The sequence below is a fragment of the Carcharodon carcharias genome, chromosome 5 (genome assembly GCF_017639515.1).
Source record: "Carcharodon carcharias isolate sCarCar2 chromosome 5, sCarCar2.pri, whole genome shotgun sequence".
Lineage (NCBI taxonomy): Eukaryota > Metazoa > Chordata > Chondrichthyes > Lamniformes > Lamnidae > Carcharodon > Carcharodon carcharias.
In genome coordinates, this window is record NC_054471.1 from 61,927,719 (window position 1) to 61,954,389 (window position 26,671).

The 26,671-nt window shown below is 41.4% G+C and overlaps 1 protein-coding gene across 3 annotated transcripts in view; it reads left to right on the top strand.

Moving 5' to 3' along the window:
- Positions 1–384: 384 nt before the first annotated feature.
- ttk (ttk protein kinase) overlaps positions 385–26,671 on the top strand; it is a 69,807-nt gene continuing 43,520 nt past the window's right edge. Inside the window, exons 1-10 of one of the 3 annotated variants that reach the window (XM_041187149.1) lie at positions 385–447; positions 2,912–3,040; positions 3,545–3,770; positions 5,035–5,141; positions 5,239–5,388; positions 9,234–9,351; positions 15,979–16,069; positions 23,506–23,594; positions 24,250–24,328; positions 24,912–25,029. In XM_041187149.1, coding sequence (XP_041043083.1) covers positions 2,914–3,040; positions 3,545–3,770; positions 5,035–5,141; positions 5,239–5,388; positions 9,234–9,351; positions 15,979–16,069; positions 23,506–23,594; positions 24,250–24,328; positions 24,912–25,029 — 1,105 coding nt within the window. In that variant the 5' untranslated portion in view covers positions 385–447; positions 2,912–2,913. Of the gene's footprint in view, positions 448–512; positions 703–2,908; positions 3,041–3,544; positions 3,771–5,034; positions 5,142–5,238; positions 5,389–9,233; positions 9,352–15,978; positions 16,070–23,505; positions 23,595–24,249; positions 24,329–24,911; positions 25,030–26,671 lie in introns of those variants that run through there. The other 2 variants (XM_041187150.1, XM_041187148.1) reach the window with 2 other exon arrangements.

Here is a 26,671-nt window from a genome sequence, read left to right on the forward strand (position 1 = left end):
ATATTGCCAAAATTTGCCTGTGTTTTTCCTCAGTGTTTTGTTTTGCTTTCTGTCTTGGTGAATTTGAACTAAAAACCGAAAATGCTGGAAACAATCAGCATGCTTAGCAGGATCTACCACTGTTGTGTGATTTCTGCACTTGCTCGGACTGAACGTAAGCGCCATCAGATTCGGAACCAGGGCGTCCCTGGCAACGCGCCAGGAGCTCCGCCCCCTTAAGTTCCAGACTGTCCAATTGGACCGTCGGCTAGTTGATTGATTAGAGCTGTGGCACCGCCCCCTTTCTCCATTTGGTGGGGGCGCGAGGAGAGGCGCAGCCGATGGCCAATCGGAATCTCTAAAGTGCTCCTAGCCAATGCAGACGCGCTTTGTTGAGTAGTGCGGGAATTTTGAATGCGGGGCGGTTGGTGGCGGCTGCGCCGTTTGTCAAGCGGGAATTTCAATTCAGTAAGTGCCGTTCAGCCTCGGGACGCCAACTTACCGGGGTTTTGCGCTGCTGCGGAGGGCGTCGTCCGGTCTCCGGGAGTGAAAGGCTGCGGGCAGTCAACCGCCGGGGGAAGAATTATAATCGGGCCAATAACTAATACAACGGTGTATTTATACTACCACTTCCAAGATGCTCCTGAGTACCCACCGCTTTGGCTAAGCTTTTGGACACCGGTCTCCTTGTTTGGGTTGCCTTGCCTTGGGATCGAGCTTCAGGTTATTACCGCGAAATGCCAACTTGTTCCCAGTTGAGAATTGTCCAGTCCGGTAACTGCATTTGTTCGCTTTCCTGGCGTGGGAAGGCGATGGGCCCAGGCTCGGGGAGAGGGGCGGGGCGATGTGGTGCTGGGGGAGGTGGTTGAAAGCAGGAGGTTATGCGATGGGACATCCCGGGGTACGTCCAAGCAGAGTTGGCAGCCGTATTTCTCCAGCTGCCTCTGCACCCCGCCCCCCCACCTTCCCTTTTCATCTTGGGCCTCATGTTTTCCTGCTTCCCCGGTTGGAGCCTCGGCTTTGCTTTTGATCTGGGTTGCTCTTGCAGAAAGCTGGCACAAACATGAAGGGCTGACTGGTTACAGCACAGGAAGCCATTCGATAATCTATGGTCGATTAGGTGGGGTTGAGTTTTTATGCACTGTACTTGTGGATTTAATTTGGTGAAGACTGGATGTTGGCAACATTCTTTAAACCTAGAAAGCATAAGTGCTAGAAAAAAACCCCATTTGTTTTTGCACGGAAACAATTCATTTGCAACATCTAATACGTGTGCTTTGCACTTTAGTCTGATGCAAGTCTGGACTCTGCATGAGATGAGGCTGTTTTGACTGGATTGTGGCTTTATGTGGGGCCATTCATGGGGCTTGTGCTTGTCAAGAAAGGAAAATTCATCATGTTGCCTAGCTTGCCTGTGATCAGCTGTGACAGTTACTGTAATGCAGCTTTATCAAACATAATTTCAGATTCTCTAGGCCAAACATTTTCCCCCTTGCTTTAGCTCCAGTCGTTTTGTTCTTCAAGGCTGGACTCTGATAAAGAAGGGAGATGCCTAGTTGTTCCAACCATTCCTGATTACTACGCCTCTCCTCCATCTGGCTGAACCTGTACTCATCTTGAAAAGCTTCTTTTGACTCTATTCTGTAGATAAAATATATTCCTTTAAGAACACTGTGTCCCAACTATATCTGCATTTTGTAGGATATAATGAACACTTCTCTAACCTTCATTGATGTGAGGGGGTTGGTGGGTGTGGGCCCTGACCTTTTGCTCTGTTATGTTGATGGCTGTTTAAGTTCTATTTCTTATTCTGTCTGATCTCCATTGTTATACTTACTGCACTTCAAATGTTCACTGATTCTTCCTTTTTACGTGTATCTTCTTTTCCTGACTTCTCTCAAATCAAACCTGAAGTTTCCCATTCTTATCTTGATTATTTTTCTTCCCATGCTACTGTTTCTTCTGCTTTCTCCATCCGTTGCAATTTTTCCTATTTTCTACCATAGAGCTTCTGAAACAGCATTCTTTTTCTTTATTTGAGGTTTTCCTTGGCCCTTTTTTATGGGACCCATGATTGCCCCATTTCCTCACCCCTTCATCTCTGTCTAGATATTCAATTTGATGCTTTCACTATCCGTCTACATTACATTCAACAATTCGGTATATACCTTCTTATAAGATTAGGGACATTCAATTCTTTTGGCCTTGTAACCATGCAAACCATGCATAAAAATGAAAATTGTATGCATTCCTTTATAACCCAGACATTTAATAAATTTGTTCTTTCCATTTTGTTTACTCCAGAATAACCTTATGCCACAATTGGATGAATGTGGAATGTGATATATTTTTGTGACTTGTTTGGTGTGTCTCACAATGTGTATTTGACTTGATTCTCAAGAGTGGGGTTATGGTTAAAGTTAGATTATAATGCATATGCGACTGTGTTTGAGCTTGATCTATGGTGCATAAGATAAAGGGACAGAAGTAGATAATATAGCCTCTCAAGCTTGCTTTGCCATTCAGTGCAATCTTGGCTGCTCTTCTGCCTCAACTGCACTTTCCCCTCTGCTCCCCCTATCCCTTGACTCCCTGAAAGACCAAAGATTTGTGTTTCAACCTTCAAAACATTCAATGTTGGACCATTTACAGCACTCTGGGGTGGATAATTCCAAAGATTCATAGCCTGCTGAGTGAAGAAATATCTTCTGACCCCAATTCTAAATGTCCACTTTACCCTGACATTGTGCTTACCTTTCACATGTTTCTATACTTGTCCTTTCAACTTGAGTGTTGCCAATTTCCTTATTGTTTGAATGTTCAGTATCTTTCTAAACTAAAACACCTTATCAGTGAGATATTATGTTTTGAATGTATTGATGAATGTCTATAAGCCTAGATACTTTAACGCTTTTCCTTTTCTTGATAGTAGAGATGGAGGAGGAAATGAATGAGTCAAGGATGCGACTGGCTCGCCTTACAAGCCGATTAGCATACCTTCGAACGAAACAAGAGGAAGCAAACAAAACTGAAGAGTTGAAATCTAATTCAGATATTACAGGTATTACATTCCAAGTAGATTCTCTGAAATAATGTTTCTATCCATAATCAGAGAAGCATTGAATTGCCAATTGAAATTGAACATTTCCACAACCCTCTTTTCACCCCCCCCCCCCCCCCCCCCCCCCCCCCCCCCCCCCCCCCCCCCCCGCCCCGGCCCCGATCATCATAAGTTTTATCATGTCAAGCATTGCATGCTTATTAATGTGCATTAAGTAGACAATGTCCTCTGAATCTATACCAGCTTGGGAGAGATATTTCCTTAAAACTAGGCCCTGGTTGTGTTTGAGGAAATTAGAAAAGCAAGAGGCAGTTTAGAAAGTGAGTCAAAAACCCTTTCTTCATAATAAAGGGAATGCCAGTGTTATGATAATAAATTAGAAGTAACTTAAAATACTGAATTGACCTGGGCCTTTTTACTAATGTGGTTTTATCATCTTTCTGCATGTTTTAACTTCCAATAGGATTGCTTATATTGAATTTAAACTTTTCTATTTTACAATAGATCATACTGGCACTATCAGACAAATTATGGCTGATGGAAACTTTCCAGAAGACTGGTTTGCATATCTTCAGAAAGTGGAAAAGATGGGTGATCCTCAAACCAATGAGAAACTATTGAATAGGCTTATAGAGCTATATAATGACACAGTTGCTGCCCTATCGGTTGAGAAGCATTATGCAAATGAATGCTATGCTCGCATCTTAATACGTTTTGCAGAGCTTAAAGTGTAAGTATTTTTTTGTCCTCTTTGTTCTAAAATAAAAGCATTTCGATACAGGTGTTTGAACTTCCTAAGCTATAGAATGTAATTTTTGATGTGTACAAAGTCCATGTTTAATCTCTGAAGGAACAGATTAGCAGAGAAAGAACAACCCATACATACATTAGTATCATTGTTTATTTTTTATTTTAATTCAGATGAGAATTGAGAGCATTTTTCCTGACCTGTTGACTGTTTTAATATCTGAAGTTGTGGAGTTAAATTTTGGGTGCATACCAATTGACTTCATACCTTGTGTTTAGGATGAGGTTGCCATCTTTGCAAATGAGGAACTGTGATATAATCAAAAATCGCTGAGTGATAAAGTTAGCTTCTGATTGAAATCTGTTGATCACTGATCTCATTATTACAATCCAGAAATGCAGAGATTCTGTCAGTAACAGTAACCCTCAATGTTTGTAGACTTCTGATTGATTAAGTATCAATAGAAGATGGAAAGTGACATTTTGTTGAACTGGATGCATGATTTTATCAGAGGACATAACATCAAAATTATATTGTAGTGATTCTTCAGGAAATGATGCTCACTTTACATCTTAGTTTTTGACAACATCTACAAGTTCTATCTTTGACTTATTCGGAATGTCATTGGCTGTACTTTAACAAGTCACGATTGGTTGAACCTTCTGCTGTATATAAAAATGTACAATTAATCATCTTGTCACCATGGATTGCTGAATTATATTGTGCACTGAGGGAAGCTGACTTGCCTGTTCCTGCACCAGTGTTAGTCTAGCTATTAGCACACTCAAGATTGTTTGGTTTGTGTTGTCTAATCACAGAATCACACCTAACAGTAGATTGTGCAACACTAACAACCAATTTAAGATATCCAGTCATGCTCATAGCGACTCATTTACGCTTGCTAGAAGCGACATACACTCCTACAGAGGGACATGTTCTGGCAAACAAAAGGGCCATGTTCAATCCTTGCATCTTTCTGGAATTACCTGGGAGCTTGGGGAGCCTAAAGTACCCCATTGGTTGAGGCACTGCATGGAGAAAGCAATTGTTGTGCCTTGCCAACTAATTAGCATCTTTTTCTCCTGTGATATAAATTGCAGTGATTGTTTGAAATTTGGCATTTTTGCCTTTGTCCTGATGTATGCAAGATGAAAAGCTGCTGCAACATTCAGAAATATTCAAACTTGAATTATGTTTACATCTTTAAGAAAGTTCTTAAGAGAATCTAATCATATTGTCCCCTCAGTTTTATAGATGTAGATGAAGCACAGGAGCAATTCAACTTGGCTAGAGTGAACTGTAAGAGATTTGCCTTTGTGCATATAGCATATGCACAATTTGAGCTTAATCGAGGTTTGTATGACTTGCATTCCAATTTTATTTTTGAAAACCTTTAATTCTTTGCTATTATATATTTGTGGAAAATAAATAAGTTATTGTCTTTGGACAGGTTCTGTAAGGAAGTGTAGAACCATTCTCCAGAAAGCACTGGATATGAAAGCAAAACCCATAGAGCTCTTGGAAATTGCTTTTCAAAATTTAAACCAGGGGAAAATGGAGCTTCTGTTACCTGAAGATGGGGATAAAGAAAATCTATCTGGTGAGTAAGTGTTTAAAAGCTGTCTGTGCTTAAAGTTGATAAGGCACCGGGATCAGATGAGATGCATCCAAGAATATTGAAGGAAGTAAGAGTGGAAATTGGAAAGGCAATGGCAATATTCTTTTGATTTTCCCTGGATTTGGGGGATGGGCTGGAGGACTGGAGAATTGCAAACATTACGCCTTTGGTCAAAAAAGGATGTGAGGATCTGCCCCGCAATTACAGACCAGTCAATTTAACTTCAGTGATGGGGGAACTTCTAGAAATGATTATTCGGGATAGAATTAATAGTCACTGGAAAAATGTGGATTGATTCAGAAGAGTCAGCATGGATTTGTTAAAGGAAAATCGTGCCTCACTAACTTGTTGGAGTTTTTTTTGAAGAGGTAACAGAAGGTTGAAGAGGGCAAGCCTGTTGATGTGGTGCATATGGACTACCAAAAGGTATACAGTGCCACCAACAGACTTGAGGAAAGTTATAGGTCATGGAATATAAGGGATAGTAGCAACGTAGACACAAAATTGGCTGAGGGATAGGAAACACTAATTGTTAATGGGTACTTTTTGGGCTGGAAAATAGTTTGTAGTGAAGTTTTCCAGGGGTCGGCATTGGGACCCTTTTCCTGATATTTATAAATGATCTAGATCTTGTATGCAGGGGATAATTTCAATGTTTGAGAACAACACAAAACTTGGGAGAATTGTAAACTGAGGAGGACAGTGTAGAACTTCAAAAGGACATTGACACATTGGAGTGGGCAGATAGGTGGCAGATGAAGTTCAATGTGGAGAAGGGTGAGTGTGCAGGAGCAGAGAGACCTGGTTGTATATGTACATAAGTCATTAAAGGTGGCAGGACAGGTAGAGAGAGCTGTTCCTAAAGCATACAGTATTCCAGGCTTCATTAATAGGGGCATAGAGTCCAAGAGCAGGGAAGTTATGATGAACTTACATAAGACACTGTTTAGACCTCAGGTGGCGTATTGTGTACAGTTCTGCGTACCACACTATAGGGAGGATGTGAACGTATTAGAGAGTGCAGAAGAGTAAACGATTTAGACTTGAATGTAGGAGGGTTGATCAGTAAGTTCGCAGATGACACGAAAATTGCTGGGGTAGTAAATAGTGAGGAGGTTAGCCTTAGATTACAGGAGAGTATAGATGGGCTGATCAGTGGCAAATTGAATTTAATCAGAAGTGTGAGGCGATGCACTTGGGCAGGACAAACAAGGCACGGGGTTACACGATGAATGGTAGGACCCTGGAAAGTACTGAGGATCAGAGGGACTTTGTGCATGTCCTCCAGTCCCTCAAGGTAGCGGGACAGGTAGTTAAGCTGGTTAAGAAGGCACATGAGATACTTGCCTTTATTAGTCGAGGCATAGACTATAAGAGCAGTGAAGTTATGCTTGAACTGTATAAAAAGCTGGTTAGGCCACAGCTAGACTATTGCATGCAGTTCTTGAGTCCACATTATAGGAAGGATGTGATTGCATTAGAGAGAATGCAGAGGAGATTTATCAGGATGTTGTCTGGGCTGGAGAGTTTTAGTTATGAGGAGAGATTGGATAGACGGGTTATTTTCTCTGGAGCAGAGGAGATTGACGGGGGACGTGATTGAGGTGTATAAAATTATGAGGGGCATAGATAGGGTAGACAGGAAGGAACTTTTCCCCCAATAAATGGGGGGGCATAGATTTAAGGTAAGGGGCAGGGGATTTGAGGAAGAATTTTTTCACCCAGATGGTGGTGGGAATCTGGAACTCATTGCTTGAAAGGGTGGTAGAGGCTGAAACCCTCATAACATTGAAGAAATATTTGGACGTGCACTTGCGATGCCATGGCAAACAAGGCTATGGGCCTAGTGCTGGAAAATGGGATTAGAATAGTTAAGTTCTTGTTTGACTGGCGCAGGCTCTATGGGCCAAAGGGCCTTTTTCTGTGCTGTAGACCTCCATGACTCTATTAAGAGGTTTACAAGAATGGTTCCAGGGCTGAGAAACTTCAGCTCTGAGGAAAGGTTGGAGAAGTTGGGACTGTTTTCCTTGGAGAAGGCTAAGAGGAGACTTGATAGAAGTTTTCAAAATCATGAGGACTCTGGACAGAGTAGATAGGGTGAAACTGTTCCCACTTGTAAATGGATTGAGAACCAGAGGGCACAGTTTTTAAAAGAAGCAAATGTGAGGTAAGAAAAAGCTTTTTCACACAGCAAGTAGTTAGGGTTTGGAATGCACTGCCTGGAAGTGTGGTGGAGGCAAGTTCAATTGAGGCATTCAAGAGAGCATTGGATGATTATTTAAATAGAAACAACATGCAGGGTTATGGGGGAAAAGACTAAGAGAGCCAGTGTAGACACGATGTGCTGAATGGCCTCCTTCTAAACAGTAACAATTCTGTTGTTCTGTAAAATTGGATGTTGTTTGGAGGGGCTGGGGGAAGGGATGGGGTTGAGCAGAGAGCAAGACAAAAGGAAATTATGCTTTTTATTAGGAATATATCGTCACTTTTTTATTCTTTTCGCGGGACATGGGTGTTGCTGGCTAGGCCAGCATTTTTATTGCCCATCCCTAATTGCCCTTGAGAAGGTGGAGTTGCTTTCTTGCGCTGTTGCAGTCCTTGTGGTGTAGGCACACCCACAGTGCTGTTAGGGTGGGGGTTCCAGGATTTTGACTCAGCGACAGTGAAGAAATAGCGATATATTTCCAAGTCAGGATGGTGTGTGGCTTGGAGGGGAACTTGCAGGTGGTGGTGTTCCCATGTATCTGCTGCCCTTGTCCTTCCAGGTGATACAGATTGCAAGTTTGGAGGTGCTTTCAAAGGAGCCTTGCTGAGTTACTGCAGTGCATCTTGTAGATGGCACACAGTGCTGCCACTGTGTCAGTGGTAGAAAGAATGAATGTTGAAGGTAGTGGATGGGGTGCCAATCAAGCGGGCTGCTTTGTCCTGGATGGTGTGGAACTTCTCGAGTATTGTTGGAGCTTCACTCATCTAGGCAAGTGGAGAGTATTCCATCACACTCCTGACTTGTGCCTTGCAGATGGTGGGCAGTGTTGGCAAGTCAAGAGGGAGTTACTCTTTGCAGGATTCCAGCTTCTGACCTGCTCTTGTAGCCACAGTATTTATATGGCTAGTCCAATTTAGTTTCTGGTCAATGATAGCCCCCAGGATGTTGATGGTGGGGGATTCAGCGATGCTAATGCCAATGAATCTCAAGGGAAGATGGTTAGATTCTCCCTTGTTGGAGATGGTCATTGCTCAGCATTTGCATGGCGTGAATGTAATTTGCCACTGAAAAGCTTGAATTAGGACTATATTTTTTGGGAGTTAAATGGAATTTGTTCTGAAAATGTTTTTTTTTTCTGTATGATTATCCACAATGAACATGTTCTAAGTATGCTGTAAATCAAATGGATTACTATTAAAATATTTGCTGTTCCATTCAAATTTTTAAACTTAAAATCTGTGATTCTGCAAGTCTGAAGACTAAAGGTTATAATTCACAACACCACCTGATGCTAACATTAGGGGAACCAGACAGCATAGGAAAGGAGAGCAAAATTCTAGAACTTAAACAATATATTTGCATGATATTTTGGAGAGGAATTCAGGAAAGATGTTTTTTGTACATGTGAAGATGGTGTCTTTCCTTTCACAAAACAAATAATTTTATATCTTAATCGTGCACTTGCAGGCAACAAGGTCAATTTATTTTTAAAACTTAGCATGTGTTTTAGCTAGATAAAAATCCTGATTTGCCAGTTAGGATAGAATGACTTTAGCCATCCTGGCCAAAATATGTAAGTATACATGTAGATCTTTAACTTTATATTTTTCTTCTTTCATAGTGACTGTGTGTAAAACCACACCAACCATGTTATCAACGAATATTGTTTCATTGAACAAGAACCGAAAAAACAGTGATAGTTCTGAAGAATTGCAAATTGATCCTTTTTTATCATTGAGGTGAAGTTGAATTTCATTTTTACGTTTGGAACCAATTGGTTTATTTCCAGAAGAGGGTTGAGAAAGCTTTCTGAAATTATCAGAGCATGAGTTAGGCTTAAGACCTCCTGGCTTAGAAAGTTTGGAATCAAATACCATAGAATCATAGAATAGTACAACACAAAAGGAGACCATTAGGCCCATTGAGTTTGCACCGGCTGTATCCTAGCAATCCAACAAAACCAATTCTTTCCGCATCTGCCTCTTTTATTTTTCCTCCAACTACCCTTGAATTTGTATCCACACCCTATCAGGCAATGCATTCCAAATAATAACTACATGCTGCATTTTAAAAAGTGCAATGTTGTCGTTGGGAACAGTTACATAGAACATAGTTAAAGCACAGGAAGCATTACTATGTTCCAAAGATAAAAAGTAAAGCCTGGAATTACTGTACCTTTTCTGTTTGCCTATGCTACTGTTCACTTATCCATTGCATCATCTAAGAACTTAGAAAATAAGAAATAGGAGCTGGAATGGGCCCTTAAAGCCTGCTCCGCCAATCAATAAGATTCTGGCTCATCTTCTATTTCCTGCAATATCCCCACATCCTTTAATTCTCTTCGAATCCACACATCTATCGACCTCTGCCTTGAATGTACTCAATAACTGAGCATCCACAGCTCTCGGATAAAGAACTCCCATGATTCGCAAGCCTTTGATTGAAGGCATGATCTTGATTCCTGTCAGTATCTTACGAACCTTATATGTCTCAATTAATTCAAATCCCCTACTTCTAAACTCCAGGGAAGATGGGTTTAGTCTGCTCAATCTATCCTCATAGGACAAATCATTCATTCCAGGAACCAGTCTATTGAACCTTCATTGCACTCCTTCTAGGGCAAATGTGTCTTTCCTTGGGTAAGGAGACCAAAACTGAACACACTGCTCTATGTATGGCATCACCAATGCTCTGTATAATTGTAGGAAGACTTCTTAGCACATTAATCCACTTGTAACAAAAGCTAACATGCCATTTGCTTGCTGTACCTGCATGCTAACTTATTGATTTATAGAACCATGGAAAAAATTAAGCACAGAAGTCATTTAGCCTGTGTCATGTGCAAGGGAGTGCTAGCATTTTCCAGTCTTTCGCCATTCAAAAAATATTCTGCCTTTTTTATTTTACCGATCGAAGTGAATAACTTCACATAGATAGAAGCAAACTACTGCAGATGCTGGAAACCTGAAAGATAAACAGAAAATGCTGGAAAAACTCAGCAGATCTGACAGCATCTATGGAGAGAGAATCAAAATTAACCTTTTGAGTCTGTATGACTCTTCTTCAGAGCGAAAGAGAAGTAGAAATGTGATGAAATTTATACGGTTTAAGGGGAGTAGAGCAGAGATAGAAGGCCAGCGATGGGTGGGGCCTAAGGAGAGATTGACAAAGATGACATGGACAAAAAGACAAAGGGGCTGTTAATGGTAGTGGTAAGGGCTAAAGAAGGTGCTGATAGTGGCATAAAGGTAAGAAAGCAGAATGTGTTAGTAGCAGAACAAGGGTCTGCACTCTGAAAGAACAACATGGAACAAGTAATAGATGGCCCTTTTGGGGGTGGGGTGGGGGAGGGGCCAGTGGTTAGGGGAAAAGGATGGAAAAGGGGGTAAAACTATGAATAAAAATAAGTAGATTTAAAAAAAAATTTAAAGGGATTAAAAAAGGAGCGAAGATGGAGGAGAGAGTTCATGGTCTGAAGTTGTCGAACTCAATGTTAAGGCCAGAAGGTTGTACAGAGCCTTATCGGAAGATGAGATGCTGTTCCTCCAGTTTGCATTGGGCTTCACTGGAACATTGCAGCAGACCAAGGGCAGACTTGTGGGCATGAGAGCAGGATGGTGTGTTGAAATGGCAAGCGACAGGAAGGCCTGGATCATGCTTGCGGACAGACCGAAGGTGCTCTGCAATGCGGTCACCCAGCCTGCGTTTGGTCTCCCCGGTGTAGAGGAGACCGCATTGGGAGCAGCGAATGCAGTAGACTAAATTGAGGGAAGTGCAAGTGAAATGCTGCTTCACTTGAAAGGAGTGTTTGGGCCGTTGGACGATGAGGAGGGAGGAAGTAAAGGTGCTGGTGTTGCACCTTCTGCGATTGCATGGAAAGGTGCCATAGGAAGGGGATGAGGTGTTAGGAGTGTGATGAGGAGTGGACCAGGGTGTTCTGGAGGGAACAGTCCCTATGGAATGCTGACGGGGGAATGGAATTCCACACTTAATTTTTTTTCCGTTCTCTGCCTCTGCAGATGTGTATTTGAAATACATTGCATTTTAAAAAGTGACTCCAAGCATCGGAGCACAACAACAGAAAGGAAACAGGCTTACTATTGATTCTGGCAGAGGGGGAAGTGTCTGTGCATTGTGCCTGCCCTGGTTGCCTGTGCAACATATTGACTTGTGTCGGACGTGGTGGTGGAGTACGAGTTGATGGGTGAGGAGGAATCAAATGCAGCATGAGAACATCACAAAGCACTGATTCGGAGGACAGTTCCAAAATTGCATGTAGCCTGGAGTGTGAGGCAGCTGGTTATGGGGCATCCCTGAGCGTGGCTGCTGACTGGGAGGAAATCAGGTGGCTGGGTACTCACTTCCTGAGAACATGGTTCATTGCAGAGGTGCAACTTTATGCAGCTTTTATTTCCCCTTTTATCCCTGTTGATTTCCCCCACCCCGTAACCGCAGGCTCCCTGTAGGCAACAAATAGTGTGAGCTGCCTTTCAGGCTGTTGTGCAACCTTGGCCTGAGGGTGCCTTTCTCTCTCAGAGCAATATGAGAGTGTTTAGGGATAAGGACAGTTTTTTGCTGAACTTTTGTGTGTCAAACTTGTTTTAAGCCCTGGGTAGTAGGTCTTTCTGCTACTTGTGCCCTAATCCATGTACTCCTAGAGCTGCTTAACTTTATTGAATAGCAAGGAATGTTAAAGATGACTACATCATTGAAACTTAGCATAAACGATTGCATTGACAGCTTACATAATGTTTAATTTGTACTTTTCTTTTAGCAAGACTTTCAAAAATTAGGCAAAAAATATTAATTTTGGAAACATAGCTAAATTGGTTTGGTGATTGTGGCTGTCACCATGTGTTTGGAATAATCAGTTACAGTGATTCTTACATACATAATAGCAATTTGATTTCCTAAAGGAGCATTAATGTAATAAAATGTGCCATGGTGCTTCACATGTGCCAAGGAGCATTATAAAACAAAGCATGGCACCCAGCCACATGAGATAATAGGTCAGGTAACCAAAAGCTTGGTCAAAGAGGTAGGTTTTAAAGATTGTCTTACACAAGGTAGAGAGGTTTAGGGAGAGAATTCCATAGCTTAGGGCCTTGACAACTCAATGCACAGTCATCAATAGTGGAGTGATTTAAAAGCAGGGGCACCCAAGAGGCTGGAATTTAAGGAGTGCAGATATCTTGGAGGGTTGTGGAGCTGGCGAACATTATAGAAATAGGAAAGGTGAGACCACAGAGGTGTTTGAAAACAAGGATGAGAATTTTAAAGCGGAGACATTACTTAACCAGGAGCCATTGTAGGTCAGCGAGCACAGGGGTGATAGGTGAACAGGACTTGGTGTGTTTAAGAATATGGGCAGCAGAATTTTGGATCACTACAAGTTTACAGAGGATAGAATATGGAAGGCCGGCCAGGCGTGTGTCAGAAGAGTAAAACCTAGAAGTAACAAAGACACATGAGGATATCATCAGCAGATGAACTGAAGCAGGAGTGGAGTTTAGTAATATTATGGAGGTGGATATGTGGTGGATAAAGGTGATCTTAGCGATGGCACAGATATGTGATTGGAAGCTCATTTTAAGGTCAAAACTGTCTGGCTCAGCCTTAGAGGGATGAATTGGTGGCTAGGGCACACATGTTGTCTTGGGGACCGAAGACAATGCCCTCAGTCTTCCCAGTATTTAATTGGAGGGAATTTCTAATCATCCAGTACTGGATATCAAACAATCAGTCTGTGAGTTTAGAGACAGTGGAAAGATTGAGAGAGCTGCTGCTGATAGAGTTGGGTGTTGCCAGTGTATATGTGGAAACTGACATGTTTATAATATTTTACAATTGATGTAAAACTTCATTTAAGCTGGTGATTTATATCTGCCTCTGGAACTGGAGTATGTTCAACTGTCTAAGCTGAGCTACAAAGTAAATCAAATTCAGCGTGTCAAATTGTGGACTGGAATTTCCTCCATAGACATAACTGAGAAGTTAGATCCAAGAATACCCCCTGTTGGTGCCCATTTAGCTGATGTCAAGTTCCTCCCAAGTACAGTATGTTATCAATCTCATTAGACTGCACTGAAATGTAAAATCAACATAAATAAAATTGAGCAATCACAGCCCAAGGAAAGCACAAAACCCATGCCATATTTATCTTTAATTATGAAAATTTAAGTTTTAATTTCTTTAACCATCATTTATGCACAAACATAGAAAATAGGAGCAGGAGTAGGTCATTCGGCCCTTCGAGCCTGCTCTGCCATTCAATATGATCATGGCTGATCCTCTATCTCAAAGCTGTACTCCCGCTCTCCCTCCACACCCCTTGATGTCTTTAGAGTCCAGAAATATCTCTTTCCTTCTTAAATATATTCAGTGACTTGGCCTCCACTGCCCTCTGTGGTAGAGAATTCCACAGGTTCACCACCCTCTAAGTGAAGAAGTTTCTCCTTATCTCAATCCTAAATGGCTGACACCATATCCAAAGACTATGACTTTGTTCTAGACCCCCCCCCCCCTCACAACCAGAGGAAACATCATCCCTGCATCCAGCCTGTCCATCCCTGTCAGAATTTTATACGTCTCAATGAGATCCCCTCTCATTCTTCTGAACTCCAGTGAATATAGCCTAGTCGATCCAATCTCTCCTCACACGATGCTCCTGCCGTCCCAGGGATCAGTCTGGTGAACCTTCACTGCACTCCCTCTATGGCAAATGTATCCTTTCTTGGGTAAGGAGACCAAAACTGCATAGAATACTCCAGGTATGGTCTCACCAAGGCCCTGTGCAGCTGCAATAAGACATCCTTGTTCCTGTACTCACATCCTCTTTCATTGAAGGCCAACATACCATTTGCCACCTTAACTGCTTGCTGTACCTGCATGCTTGCTTTCAGTGATTGGTGTACAAGGACACCAAGATGGAGAGATAGAGAGAGATCATATTCTGATACTAGTATTTACTTAATCCTGTTTTTTTAACTTTTAGTAAATTTTTAAAAACCTTCATGAAACTTCATCCTGCCCGTGGATGAGGTTTCATGCTTTTTCTGAAGCCGCCAGGGCTCCCAGCCTGCCCACTGACCTTATGGTTGGACGGCAGGTTCATTAACTACTTGGATTAGTTTTTAAATGGTCTCAATAGGCTGTTGACAGGTCAGCGGGTGCAAGCTGATTTGGCTGTGCCCCCGCTGACCTGAAAATTGAAATGATGCGGGGTGACGTCAGGAGTTCCACCTGATGTCATCCTGTATCATTTTATGCGTCAGCAAGCAGGCCCTGCCCCCCCACTCGCTGACCTCTATCCTGGCCCTGTTGCCAAAGCCTTGTGATCTGCCCCCAGCCAGGCTATTAAGTGCAGCTACAACACTGGCATCTGACAATGTGGAAAATTGCCCAAGTCTTGTTCTGTCCACAAATAGCAAGACAAACCCATCTAGCCAGTTACCGCCCCATCAGTCTACTGGGAATAATCAGGAAGGTGTAGTTAACAGTGATGTCAGGCAACACTTTCCCACCAATAACCTGTTCACCGATGCTCAGTTTGGGTTCCACGAGGACCACTCGGCTGCAGACCTCATTACAGCCTTGGCTTGAAAAGGGACAAAAGAGCTGAATTCCAGAGATGAGGTGAGAGTGACTGCCTGATGAAATGTGACAAGGATTATTGCAGTTTCCAAGGTTCAATACAGATTTAGCATAACTTACCTATTTTTAAATTCTATCCCTCCAGCAATAAGGCCTAGTGTTTGTTGTGCTTCTTTATGATCATGCTAACCTCTGGCACAACTTTTAGTGATGTATTTGCACTCTGAGATCCCTTTGTTCCTCTACCTCACCTGGACTTGCACCTTGCAAGTAATAAATTACCTCTGTTCTTTCTTTTATTTATCTGTTTTGAACTTCATTTGCCTATTCTGCAAATTTATTAAAGTCCTCCATACTTTGCTATTCTCCTCAGTATTCACTATTCCCACACCTCCTGCCAATTTGATGTCATTTTGAACAGCAGTGCTCTCAATACTGATCCTTGTGGAACACTACTTCCCACCTTCTTTCTCAATACCTCTAATTTCCTGATAACAGCGCTGGGAAAACTGGCCTATAATTCTCTGCTTTCCCTCTTGCCTTTCTTAAATAGTGGATAAAATATTGTGCAGGTAAAGACCAGCTGTGGCTCACCAAAGGTAATAGCTTATAAGTATGGTCTTTGCTGAACTCTAGTGAAGTCAGTTATTAAATATAAATAAAAAGTAGTTTACTGTCCCTTACAAAAGATTATTATTTGTCAACACTGATTCAAATTTTCATTCTTTGTGCATAGGCTCAAGTCACCAATTATTACTTTTTTATCTCCTTAGGGTGGACATGAGTAACTTAGCCAAAGAGAGTGATGTAGCACTACTGGAGCAGATGAATGTCAAGCAGCTGAAAAACACAGGTGGTAGCAAGGTAGGGGATTTTACAGCTAAAGCTTTAACTGTAATATATTGCAAACATGTTTATGAACAGTTAAATGTATATTGCTTGTTCAATTGTATATAGGTGATGGATGATCACTTGTGCCCCTATAAAAAAGACAGTCTTAAACTGTAATTTTTGAGTTTGGTGGTGCATGCTTATAAAAGTCTAAAAAGATTGGTTCCAGTTCTGTCCTTCACCAACTGGTTTTCTGGAGTAAAAGATAATAGCAGAATATGTTGCCTAAAGATAAAGGTTAGAAACTAAGGGGGGGATAAAATTAGACAAAACTAAAATGCTGGTGGCCATTGTACAAAAGGACAGAAGGCAAGTGTAAATTGTCAGGATACAATCACCTTTGATGTTTTGGAGTCGGAACCATACTACCGGTGGAAGAATTAAATTAAGATGTAGACTTGGGTTATGTCCCTAAAAAAGAGGAAGCAAAGTTGGCCTTGGCATTTACACTTACTCCAAGAAATAAAATCAGAAGTAAAGTATTTTGTGAGATGGATGCCCGTCAGTTGGATAGTGATGAATATTTGGACTTTCTATTAGAATTCTTGGATGAAATCTATAAAAAGTTGATTTGCTAAATGCCATGAAGCATGGTCGGACTTTGATAGATTTTGGAAACGGATGTTCATTGCATTGAAGAATCTCTCATGGACTTTAACAGATTGAATTTTGTCAATCCTTTATACACAATTGTGAGGTCAGTACTAGTGTTTAAACTGCTGTATTGTGCTAAGCTGTCTTGTGGACAGGCCAGTGGTTCTAACCAGTGTTCAGTTCTCAGGGATAGAAGCTCCCTAATGTATCAGATGCCTTGAAAAAATTCCTGTGGAAAGACTTTCCTCCAGCCTGATGGAAGAAATGAGACATTCGGTGATGATGAAGAGAGGAATTATTGATTGCTAGATTTTGAAATGGTCCAGATAGCGGATGCAGGTATTGCTGGCATCAATGCAATGGAAGGATTAAAGGCAGGCAGAATTAGGATAAAAGCACTTTGAGCAGCTCTGGGTGTTAAAGCAGAAGACAAAATTGTAACAGCAATAATAGGTGAATGAATTCCATGAATGCCCTAGGTACAGTTAGTAAGGGCTTCAGGTGTAACTCAAAGTATCATGTGGTGGCCTGACCAAAGTGAAGTGACAGGGTCCTTTAAATGACACATGACAAAGAGAATTCTGAGGAATAGGGTGAAGATAATGAAGAAACTGAACAAATTATACTAGTTGCAATGAGCTTCAGTCCTGTAATGTGTTAGTGATGGACTCCTATAACTTTACAGAACAAGATAGTGCTTGCACTTCAACAGAATATGGAATAGATTGGCTAAAATATTATCTTGATTCACTAAGGAGAAAGGATCAATGCAAGGTTAAGGAATATAACTTGTTATAGGTTTGATGATGACAACACATTGAGATCATTAGAGAGTTGTCATGCTTGATAGCATCATTGATGACCCCCTTCCAGCACTTATTGTTGATGGCGGGTACACTGATGGGTCAGTAACTGGCTGGGTTGGATTTGTCCTGCTTTTTGTGTACAGGACATACCTGAGCAGTTTTCTACAACGCCGGGTAGATGCCAGTGCTGTAGCTATACTGGAACAGCTTGGCTAGGGGTGCGGCATGTTCTGGAGCACAAGTCTTCAGTACTATTGCCGGAATATTGTCAGGGACCTTAACCTTTGCAGTACCCAGTGCCTTCAGCCATTTCTTGATATCACGTGGAGTGAATTGAATTAGCTGAAGACTGGCATCTGTGATGCTGGGGACCTCCAGCCAAGGCTGAGATTGATCACCTACTCGGCACTTCTGGCTGAATATTGTCATGAATGCTTCAGCCTTATCTTTTGCATTGATGTACTGGGCTCCTCCATCATTTAGGATGGGGATATTTGTGGAGCGTCCTCCTCCAGTGAGTTGTTTAATGGACCACCACCGTTCACGACTGGATGTGGCAGGGCTCCGTTGGTTGTGGAATTGCTGAGCTCTGTCTATCACTAGCTGCTTATGCTGTTTGGCATGCAAGTAGTCCAGTGTTATAGCTTCACCAGGTTGACACCTCATTTTTAGGTATGCCTGGTGCTGCTCCTGGCATGCCCTCCTTCACTCTTCATTGAACCAGGGTTGATCCCCTGACTTGATGGTAGTGGAATAGTGGGCGATGTGCTGGGCCACAAGGTTACAGATTGTGGTTGAGTACAATTCTGCTCCTGATGGCCCACAGTGCCTCATGGCTGCCCAGTCTTGGGTTGCTATATCTGTTCAAAATCTATCCTATTTAGCACAGTGGTAGTGCCACACAACACAATAGAGTGTATCCTCAATGTGAAAATGTGACTTCGTCTCCATGAGGATTGTGCGATGGTCACTCCTACCAATACTGTCATGGACAGATGGATCTGCAGCAGGTAGATTGGTGAGGATAAGGTTAAGTATGTTTTTCCCTCACCACCTGCCGCAGAGCCAATCTAGCAGCTATGTCCTTTAGCACTTGGCCAGCTAGGCCTGTGGTAGTGCTACTGAGCCACTCTTAGTGATGGACATTGAAGTCCCCCACCCAGAGTACATTCTGTGCCCTTGCCAACATCAGTGCTTCCACCATGTGGTGTTTAATATCAGATGCGAGGGAAGTGAAGGTGCGATACCTGGTAATCAGCAGGTTTCCTTGCCCATGTTTGACCTGATGCCATGAAACTTCTTGGGTCCAGAGTCGATGTTGACTCCCAGGGAAATTCCCTCCTAAATGTATACAACTATGCTGCCACTTCTGGCTCCTGATGGTGGGACAGGATGTACCCAGGGATAGTGGCTGGGATATGATCTGTAAGGTAAGGTATGATTCCGTGAGTATGATTATGTCAGACTGTTGCTGGACTAGTCTGTGAGACAGCTCTCCCAGTTTTGGCACAAACCCCCAGATGTTAGTAAGGAGAACTTTGCGGTGTCGAAAGGGCTGGGTTTGCCGTTGTCGTTTCTGGTGCCTAGGTCAATGCCAGGTGGTCCATCTGGTTTCATTCCTTTTTTTATTGACTATTTGTAGAAGTTTGATACAACTGAGTGGCTTGCTTGGCCACTTCATAGGGCATTTAAGAGTCAACCACATTACTGCGGATCTGGAGTCGCTTATAGGCCAGGCCAGAGAGGCAGATTTCCTTCCCTCGAGGACATGAGTGAACCAGATGGGTTTTTACGACAATTGGCAATGGATTTATGGCCATCATTAGACTTTCAATTCCATTTTTTTTATTATTGGACCTGGGTCCCAAAGAATTTCCCTGGATCTCTGGATTACCAGTCCAGAGACAATACCACTAAGCTGTATAGAGTATCGGGGATACTGTCATGAGCTTTAGTAAGCCTTCATTGGCAAGTGATTTTAATGAGGTAGCTACCATGGGATAAGGACAGAAATATTTTCAGTCTTTTTGTAGACCTGGCAAGCAGATTTAATTGTTTTACAATAATACTTAGTAAAGACAGAAGCATTATTATAGATAAATTTATGGAGAAGTGGGTAGGACCAGACATGGGGCACCCGCAATGTTTCTAACTAATCATGGAGGGGAGTTTACCAATGAAGAGCCCAGAGACTTACATGAAAACAAACCTGGTTATGATTGCTGCAGCTGAAAGCCCTTTCAAAAGTAGACTCTGAAAGGAATCATGTTGTTATTGATGAAATGGTGCATAAAAGTTTAGCTGAAAACTGCACTGCATGTGCAGTTCATACAAAGAATTCACTCAGATGGTTAAAGGATGTAGCCCCTACAATTCTGTCTACGGGTGAAATTGCAAATTGCCGTCTTTTGTTTTTCTTCATTCTTTCATGTGATGTGGCTAGGCCAGCATTTGTTGCTCATCCCTAACTGCCCTTCTGAGGCCACATCAGAGGACAGTTAAAAGTCAACCACATTGTTGTGGATCTGGAGCCACACATAGGCTAGACAGATTTCCTTTCTTAAAGGGCATTGGTGACCCGATGAGTTTTTACGACAGTTGATAGCTGCATGGTCACCATTCCTGAGACTAAATTTATTAATTGAATTTAAATTCCACCAGCTGCCATGGTGGGATTTGATCTCATGTCCCCAAAGCATTAGCCTCGGCCTCTGGATTACTAGCCCAGTGACATTACCACAATGCCGCAGACCCGTCTGTGCTGTAAAGTAGACATTCTGCCCTAGAAGTGGCCACAAACTTCCTTTTCTCCTGCACTTTTGAATGCTTTGCACAATCAGAGATGAACTTTCATCAAGGTGGAGGTCTTGAAGCAAATTCAGAGTGCTGAGATGTCTCATAAAATTATTAATTGGAATTAATTGCAAAGTCATGGCCTTCGAACAGCTGATGGGAGTAAACAAGGTGCCTTGTACCTTAAACACTCATATATGTTGTAATGAAGCTCCTGAGGAACCAAAGACAGTGCATCAAAGGCTGAATAGTGGTAATTTGGGTGATTGTGACAAGACAGCTATCGCATCCCAAAGCCAATTGCCCAGAGTGGGCACTGGGCTGACATATATTCCAGTGAGTCTAATGAATGGAGGGATGCAACAATTGTGGGATATGCAGAAAAGTTATTGGCAAGTTTTAACTATTGGTTGAATGTTCAAGACGATGGCCAAGAAATGAGGTCCATGACTGACAATGGGGTGAAAGAATGGAAAGTAAGTCAGTGCAAGTACTGATAGTGGTCTGGAACTGAGTCTAGCATTAGAAAACAATCATGTATTGGAGGAAGAGCCTCCGGTAGCACAAGAGATCTTGCAGTGGGACAAAAAGATGCAAGTGGGGGCTATTACTTGCAGAGATTAGTCAATGAAATAAAGGCCACAGAACAGCCTTGGAACAGAACTGGAGGCAGAAGTCCTCATGATTGTGAAGTTTTGGTGGTTGCCAGTAAATTTGAGGATAAACTAATAGGAAAAGCAAAACAGAGGGAATTAAATAATTGGAAAGAGTTTGGAGATTTTTCTGAGGTACCGTATAAGGGGTGACCAGACTTGTCTCAGATGGATTTATACTTAAAAAGTTCTTCTAGGTGGGACCTGAGGATAAAGCAAGGTTAGCTGCTAGGGGTTTTGTAGAGCAACTTGGTGATACAGATATTAGAGTGGATTTCCACAGTTGGACAAGTAATTTGAAAATCCTTTTAGCTGTTTTGGCCACATATTCATGAGTGTTCATCAATCAACATAAAAGTTGCATTTCTGTAGGGTAACTCTTATAAGAGAATTACTTTTGAAACTTGCCCAAAGAGGAAGCAGTGCAGAAAATTATGTAGAAATTAAACAAATGCATCTATGGCCTGATATGGCCTAAATGATGTTTCCAGTGTGTGGCATTTTTCAGCGTGAGATATTTTGCTGAAGCTGGATGGTGCTTAATGAAAAGCAGATCTCTCAATGTTTAAGTTCTTATTCATCATGGCAAGTAGGCACCACTGGCTAGGCCAGCATTTATTGCCCATCCCCAATTGCCCTTGAGAAGGTGAGCTGCTGCCTTGAACCACTGCAGTCCATGTGGTGTAGGTACGCCCACAGCGCTGTTAGGGACAGAGTTCCAGGATTTTGACCCAGTGACAGTGAAAGAATGGCGACATATCTCCAAGTCAGGATGGTGAGTGACTTGGAGGGACCGTCCAGTTGGTGGTGTTCCCATGTTTCTGCTGCTCTTGTCCTCCTAGATGATAGTGGTCATGGGTTTGGAAGGTGCTGTCTAAGGAGCCGTGGCAAATTTCTGCAGTGGATCATTGCTATGATTAAAAAAAATGTAGAAGGTATCGCCATGATGCAGGTTGATTTCTTATGGGTAGTACTGAAGATTTTGAGAAATGTGATATTAATAAGATTAGAGTAGAATTTAAAATTGGGAGTCAAGCATGTGGAGCTTTTATATTGGTTTAAGCAGGGTAGGTCTGGAATAACTTAAATCAACAACCTTATTTAGAGTTTTATGTCATCTTGTACTAGGTCATCACAGAAAGGTGTTATATCTAAAGAAGACGCTGAGCACTTGTGAAGCTTGATTCGCCATTTGAACTGGTTGAGCATGCAGATGAAATCAAATGCTAATTTTGATGTGGTTAAGTACCACAATGAAACACCCTAAAGTCCACAGTATTTTTAAGTGCAAAGAAACATTTGAAAAGTTAAATCTGAAGAAATGAGCGCTTGAGGTGTTTCCCATCCTTAAGTGACCCAAAAAACATGAAACGTTTCACATGGTAACCTTCCTAGTTGGTGTTCATATGCAACTGGTTTCATGATATTTCTGATGGTTAAGTTGGGAAATGCCCTCCAGCTTGGGAAGCTAAGAAAATAAAAAGGGTTGTTAAATGTACTTCCAATGATGAAACATTTGGTATTGTAGAGGCAGTGGATATAGGATTCGATTTGTCAGAAATTAATTGAGGTTCTGTACAATGGGCATACTGATGACAGTATACCCATTGACTGTTAGGTACGTAATCATTCGTTGTGGGATTATGTATACACTGCGAAAAATGAATGAGAAAAGGTTATGAAATAACCTTTTGCTTGCTTGAAATAAATGCTGAAGAAAAAGGAAACCTGATTCAATGGGTGGATGCAAGTCATCAAATGTCTGCTTTACGAAAAATGCCTGTATGAAAGCATCAGCCCTAATCTTTTCTGTTGATGTCAGTGGGTAATTAGTGGGCAAGTCCTTAATTTCATTGATTTTTGTGCCTTGTCTAATGGCAATGTTATATTATAGCACAGCCTATGCAGGAGCAAGGTAACTCTGACAGCAACTTCCTGATTTCATTTAATTGCACTTGCACATGCACAGACACTGGAAGTTCCTGTCCACTTTACTCTGTTAAATGGTGAACACCATTAGCCTATACAAAAACAGAATTACCTGGAAAAACTCAGCAGGTCTGGCAGCATCGGTGGAGAAGAAAAGAGTTGACGTTTCGAGTCCTCGTGACCCTTCGACAGATCTGTTCTGTCGAAGGGTCACGAGGACTCGAAACTTCAAATCTTTTCTTCTCCGCCGATGCCGCCAGACCTGCTGAGTTTTTCCAGGTAATTCTGTTTTTGTTTTGGATTTCCAGCATCCGCAGTTGTTTTGTTTTTACCATTAGCCTATTATTCATTATCTAGGCAAATTCCAGGTCAATTTATCACCTACACTTTGTAAATGCAATAATAACAAGAACAGAATAATTATTGACGCTTAAGTTAAAACAAGATCATTATTGAACAAAGGTGGCAGGTTAGTGTTTTAACTGAAGGCAATCTAGCATAGTATGATAATTATAATTTTCCCCTCACCCCTAATCCACACCCCCCCTCCCCCACAACACTCCACCACACCACCCCAAAAATATCATCTTTGTCAATTGTTGCTGCTCAACAGATCTTTATATTTTCTTTGCAGGTCTTGCAAGCAGGCAGTGTTCCCCTTCAGCCAATAATGAATGAAGCAGCAAGTGGCTTAAAGAAGATGGATGGTGCCTCTGTGAAGATGTAAACCTTAAACGCATTCATAATTGTGTAACTTGTGAATACATATTCATCTTTTAAGTAAAGAATTATCAGTGAGCGAACACTATTTACCCTATCAGTGATTCCTACTTTCCGTTATGGACAGTTACTCTGTTGTGTTGACCCAATTTTTGCAATTTGGTAAATTTTCAAATAATTTGTCTGGTATTTTGTGGTACATAAATCATTTTTTATTTGTTAATAGGAGTTGGGCTAGGCCAACATTTATTGCCCATCTCTAATTGCTGTTTATAAGATGGTGGTGAGCTACCTTCTTGAACAACTGCAGTACATGAGTAGGTACATCCACAGAGCTGCTAGGGAGTGAGTTCCAGGATTTTGATCCAATGACAGTGAAGGAATGGCAATATCCAAGTCAGGATGATGTGACTTGGAGGGGAACTTGCAGATGGTGGTGTACCCATGTACCTGCTGCCTTTCTCCCTTTTAGATTGTAGAGGTCATGCATTTGAAAGGTACTGTTATAGCAGCTTTGGCAAGTTGTTGCAGTGCATCTTGGCGATGATAAACACTGCAGTTACTTTTTGCAATAAAATTATTGCAGGGGTACTACAAGCTTTGAAATGTAATTGGTTGTACCTAATTTCGTGGACAATTTCTCTCTTTAAATCTTCAGGCAAACCTGCACATCAAAAGCAATGCGTGTGTTAACTTCAGCATTATCTCAACCAGATTCATGTACATATGACTTGAAGGTAATTTATTTAATCTTTTGCAAACTCTCCTCTGGCCCACACTGTAGGAAGGCAATCAATAGAGGATAATACTTCTTCCAAACCAGTTGCTTGTATAATGAATTGTACCCATAAGAAAGTATCTGGTAACTAGTCTCAACAATGCAGTTGATATTGAGAACTTGTCACATAGGAAGCTTTTTGTTTAAATTTACATGCTAAGCTGCAGTGTTGTCTGTTCTTTTGAGTTTTGTTATTACAAACATATAAATGGGTGTATCATAAGATAAAATCTGTGAATTGTAATTGTGGTTGCTGAAAGGCATCCTTCAGATCTTACCAGCATTTTCTATTTTTATCTCAGAATTACTTTGTGTATATCAAGTTATTTAAATGGGAATTATTTAGATCTGAAGTTGTTAGTCTTCAGTAAAGGGAATCTGAAAAATTAAATTATGCATTTGTAAACATCAAATAATGCATGCACCAGGTTTGCTTTCATTTAGTGTAATCGGTTTGTGGCCTCTATTCTGTACTGAAGTGCCTTCTGTAACTATCAGCCATGTATGGAAGTTTTTAATTTCTGTTTATTTTATATTTCCAGTGTGGCTCAAGTGTCACCAGTTCCCCAAATTTGCAAAGCTCAAATGAAGATAGTGAAAAGGTTAATGATTACCCCTTCTTCACTTGCACTGGACCATTTGCTTTAAAAAAGCAAGGAGGTAAATTTAATAAAATATTATCTAACTTCCATCTTAAAAACTGCTGGGTTTGAATGAACTGATCTTGATTGTTGGGTATTGTCCATTAGTGAACACATAAGTAATGCTGAAAAGCATTAACATTTGCATTTACTGCCTTTTTTGCTCAGGAAAAGCGAAAGGGGCATTGTAATCCTTTTACTCCAAATTGAGAGCTAACAACGCTAAAGATTTGAGTGTATCTTCTAGATTGGGGAGAAGAGAGGGTCGATTGGTATGTTTTAAGTCTGGGACACATGCAGCCCAATTTTACTCACTCTGCTGATGATGCAAATTCAAGTTGACGGTTTTTCTTTTGACCCAATCATAGTTTAACTTATGTGAAAAATGCTTCTATCATCTTCATTAGCCATCCTTGAACGTTCTCAATGACAATGTCAGGTATTGCATTGGCAATACAACAGTTAGCTCTTTAAAGGGAATTTGCAGCAACAATGAGTGAAAACTGAGCAAGGTGGCTTTCAAATCTACCTTTCACTGAAAAATTGCTTTAATTTGCTGAAGCGCTTCTACGCCTTTCTACATAAATGGGGGACATCTCCTTCCCACCCACCCCTCGCCAGCCAGGAGTAGTGAGGAATACAAAAAAATCTGTAACCTGCCATGAAAATGCCTATTTTGGGTGTATATGAGGTGGGATGGGAAGCAGTAAACTATTTAGCTCTTGTAAGGCAGGTTAGTGATTTGAATATGTTATTAAGGCTGTATACCTCATTTTAATAGTCTTTTATATTTAACAGCTGGCGATTGGGTTTTCAATAGTATGTGAAATCCTTTACCTAAACAGAGGTGTGAACAGGTGGACCCAGCTTTTTATGGCACTGTTTGGGTTCAGGGTGGGCTGCAATCAGCTGATGTCTAATCTTGAGGCCAGCCCATGACCTGATTTGCACCTCCTGCTTCAGTTCCCATCTGCAGACTTCTAGCACAGGCCTTCCTGCTCAATGTCAGGCCAGTTTTCAGTCTGGCTGGCTGATGTCTGGAAAATGGAGAAAAAAACTCAGCAGAACCTCCACATTCCCTGCATTTTCAGCTTTCCTGGCTGCTACAAGTCCCTCCTAATTCTTCCCCATAACTATCTGGACTGGGATGGATTTTATACTAGCTGTCGTTTGATTCTGTGTAATGGAGGCTGCATCCTTCCATTCTTTCATGATATCCTTACAGCATCAGCTGCACTGGTCCAATACAAGTCAGTTGTATTTTTCTAGTTGGTTCATTTAAACAACTGTATTTTGGGCTTATTTCTTTGTTCTATTTTTATGTCCCACTTTCATAATTTATTTCCACTTAGGAAGGATTTGCAGGTACAAGTTGGTGCTTCAGGGTTCCATTTGTATATCAATTGTATATATCTATTGACTTACCAATAAGGGGCAGTAATGACATGGATGACATCATAGGGAAGTAACTCGTTGAAAATGTTTCTAAAACTGGGGAAAATCCCATTTTCCCATATGGTGCCATTGTGGGCTACATTGCAGCGCATCATGATGTTAAACAGAATTGTTTATTATTGATGTATATTATTGATACTATTTGCATGATGCATATTATTGATACTATTTACTTTATTAAGCTTTATTGTCCTTTGTGATGTAAT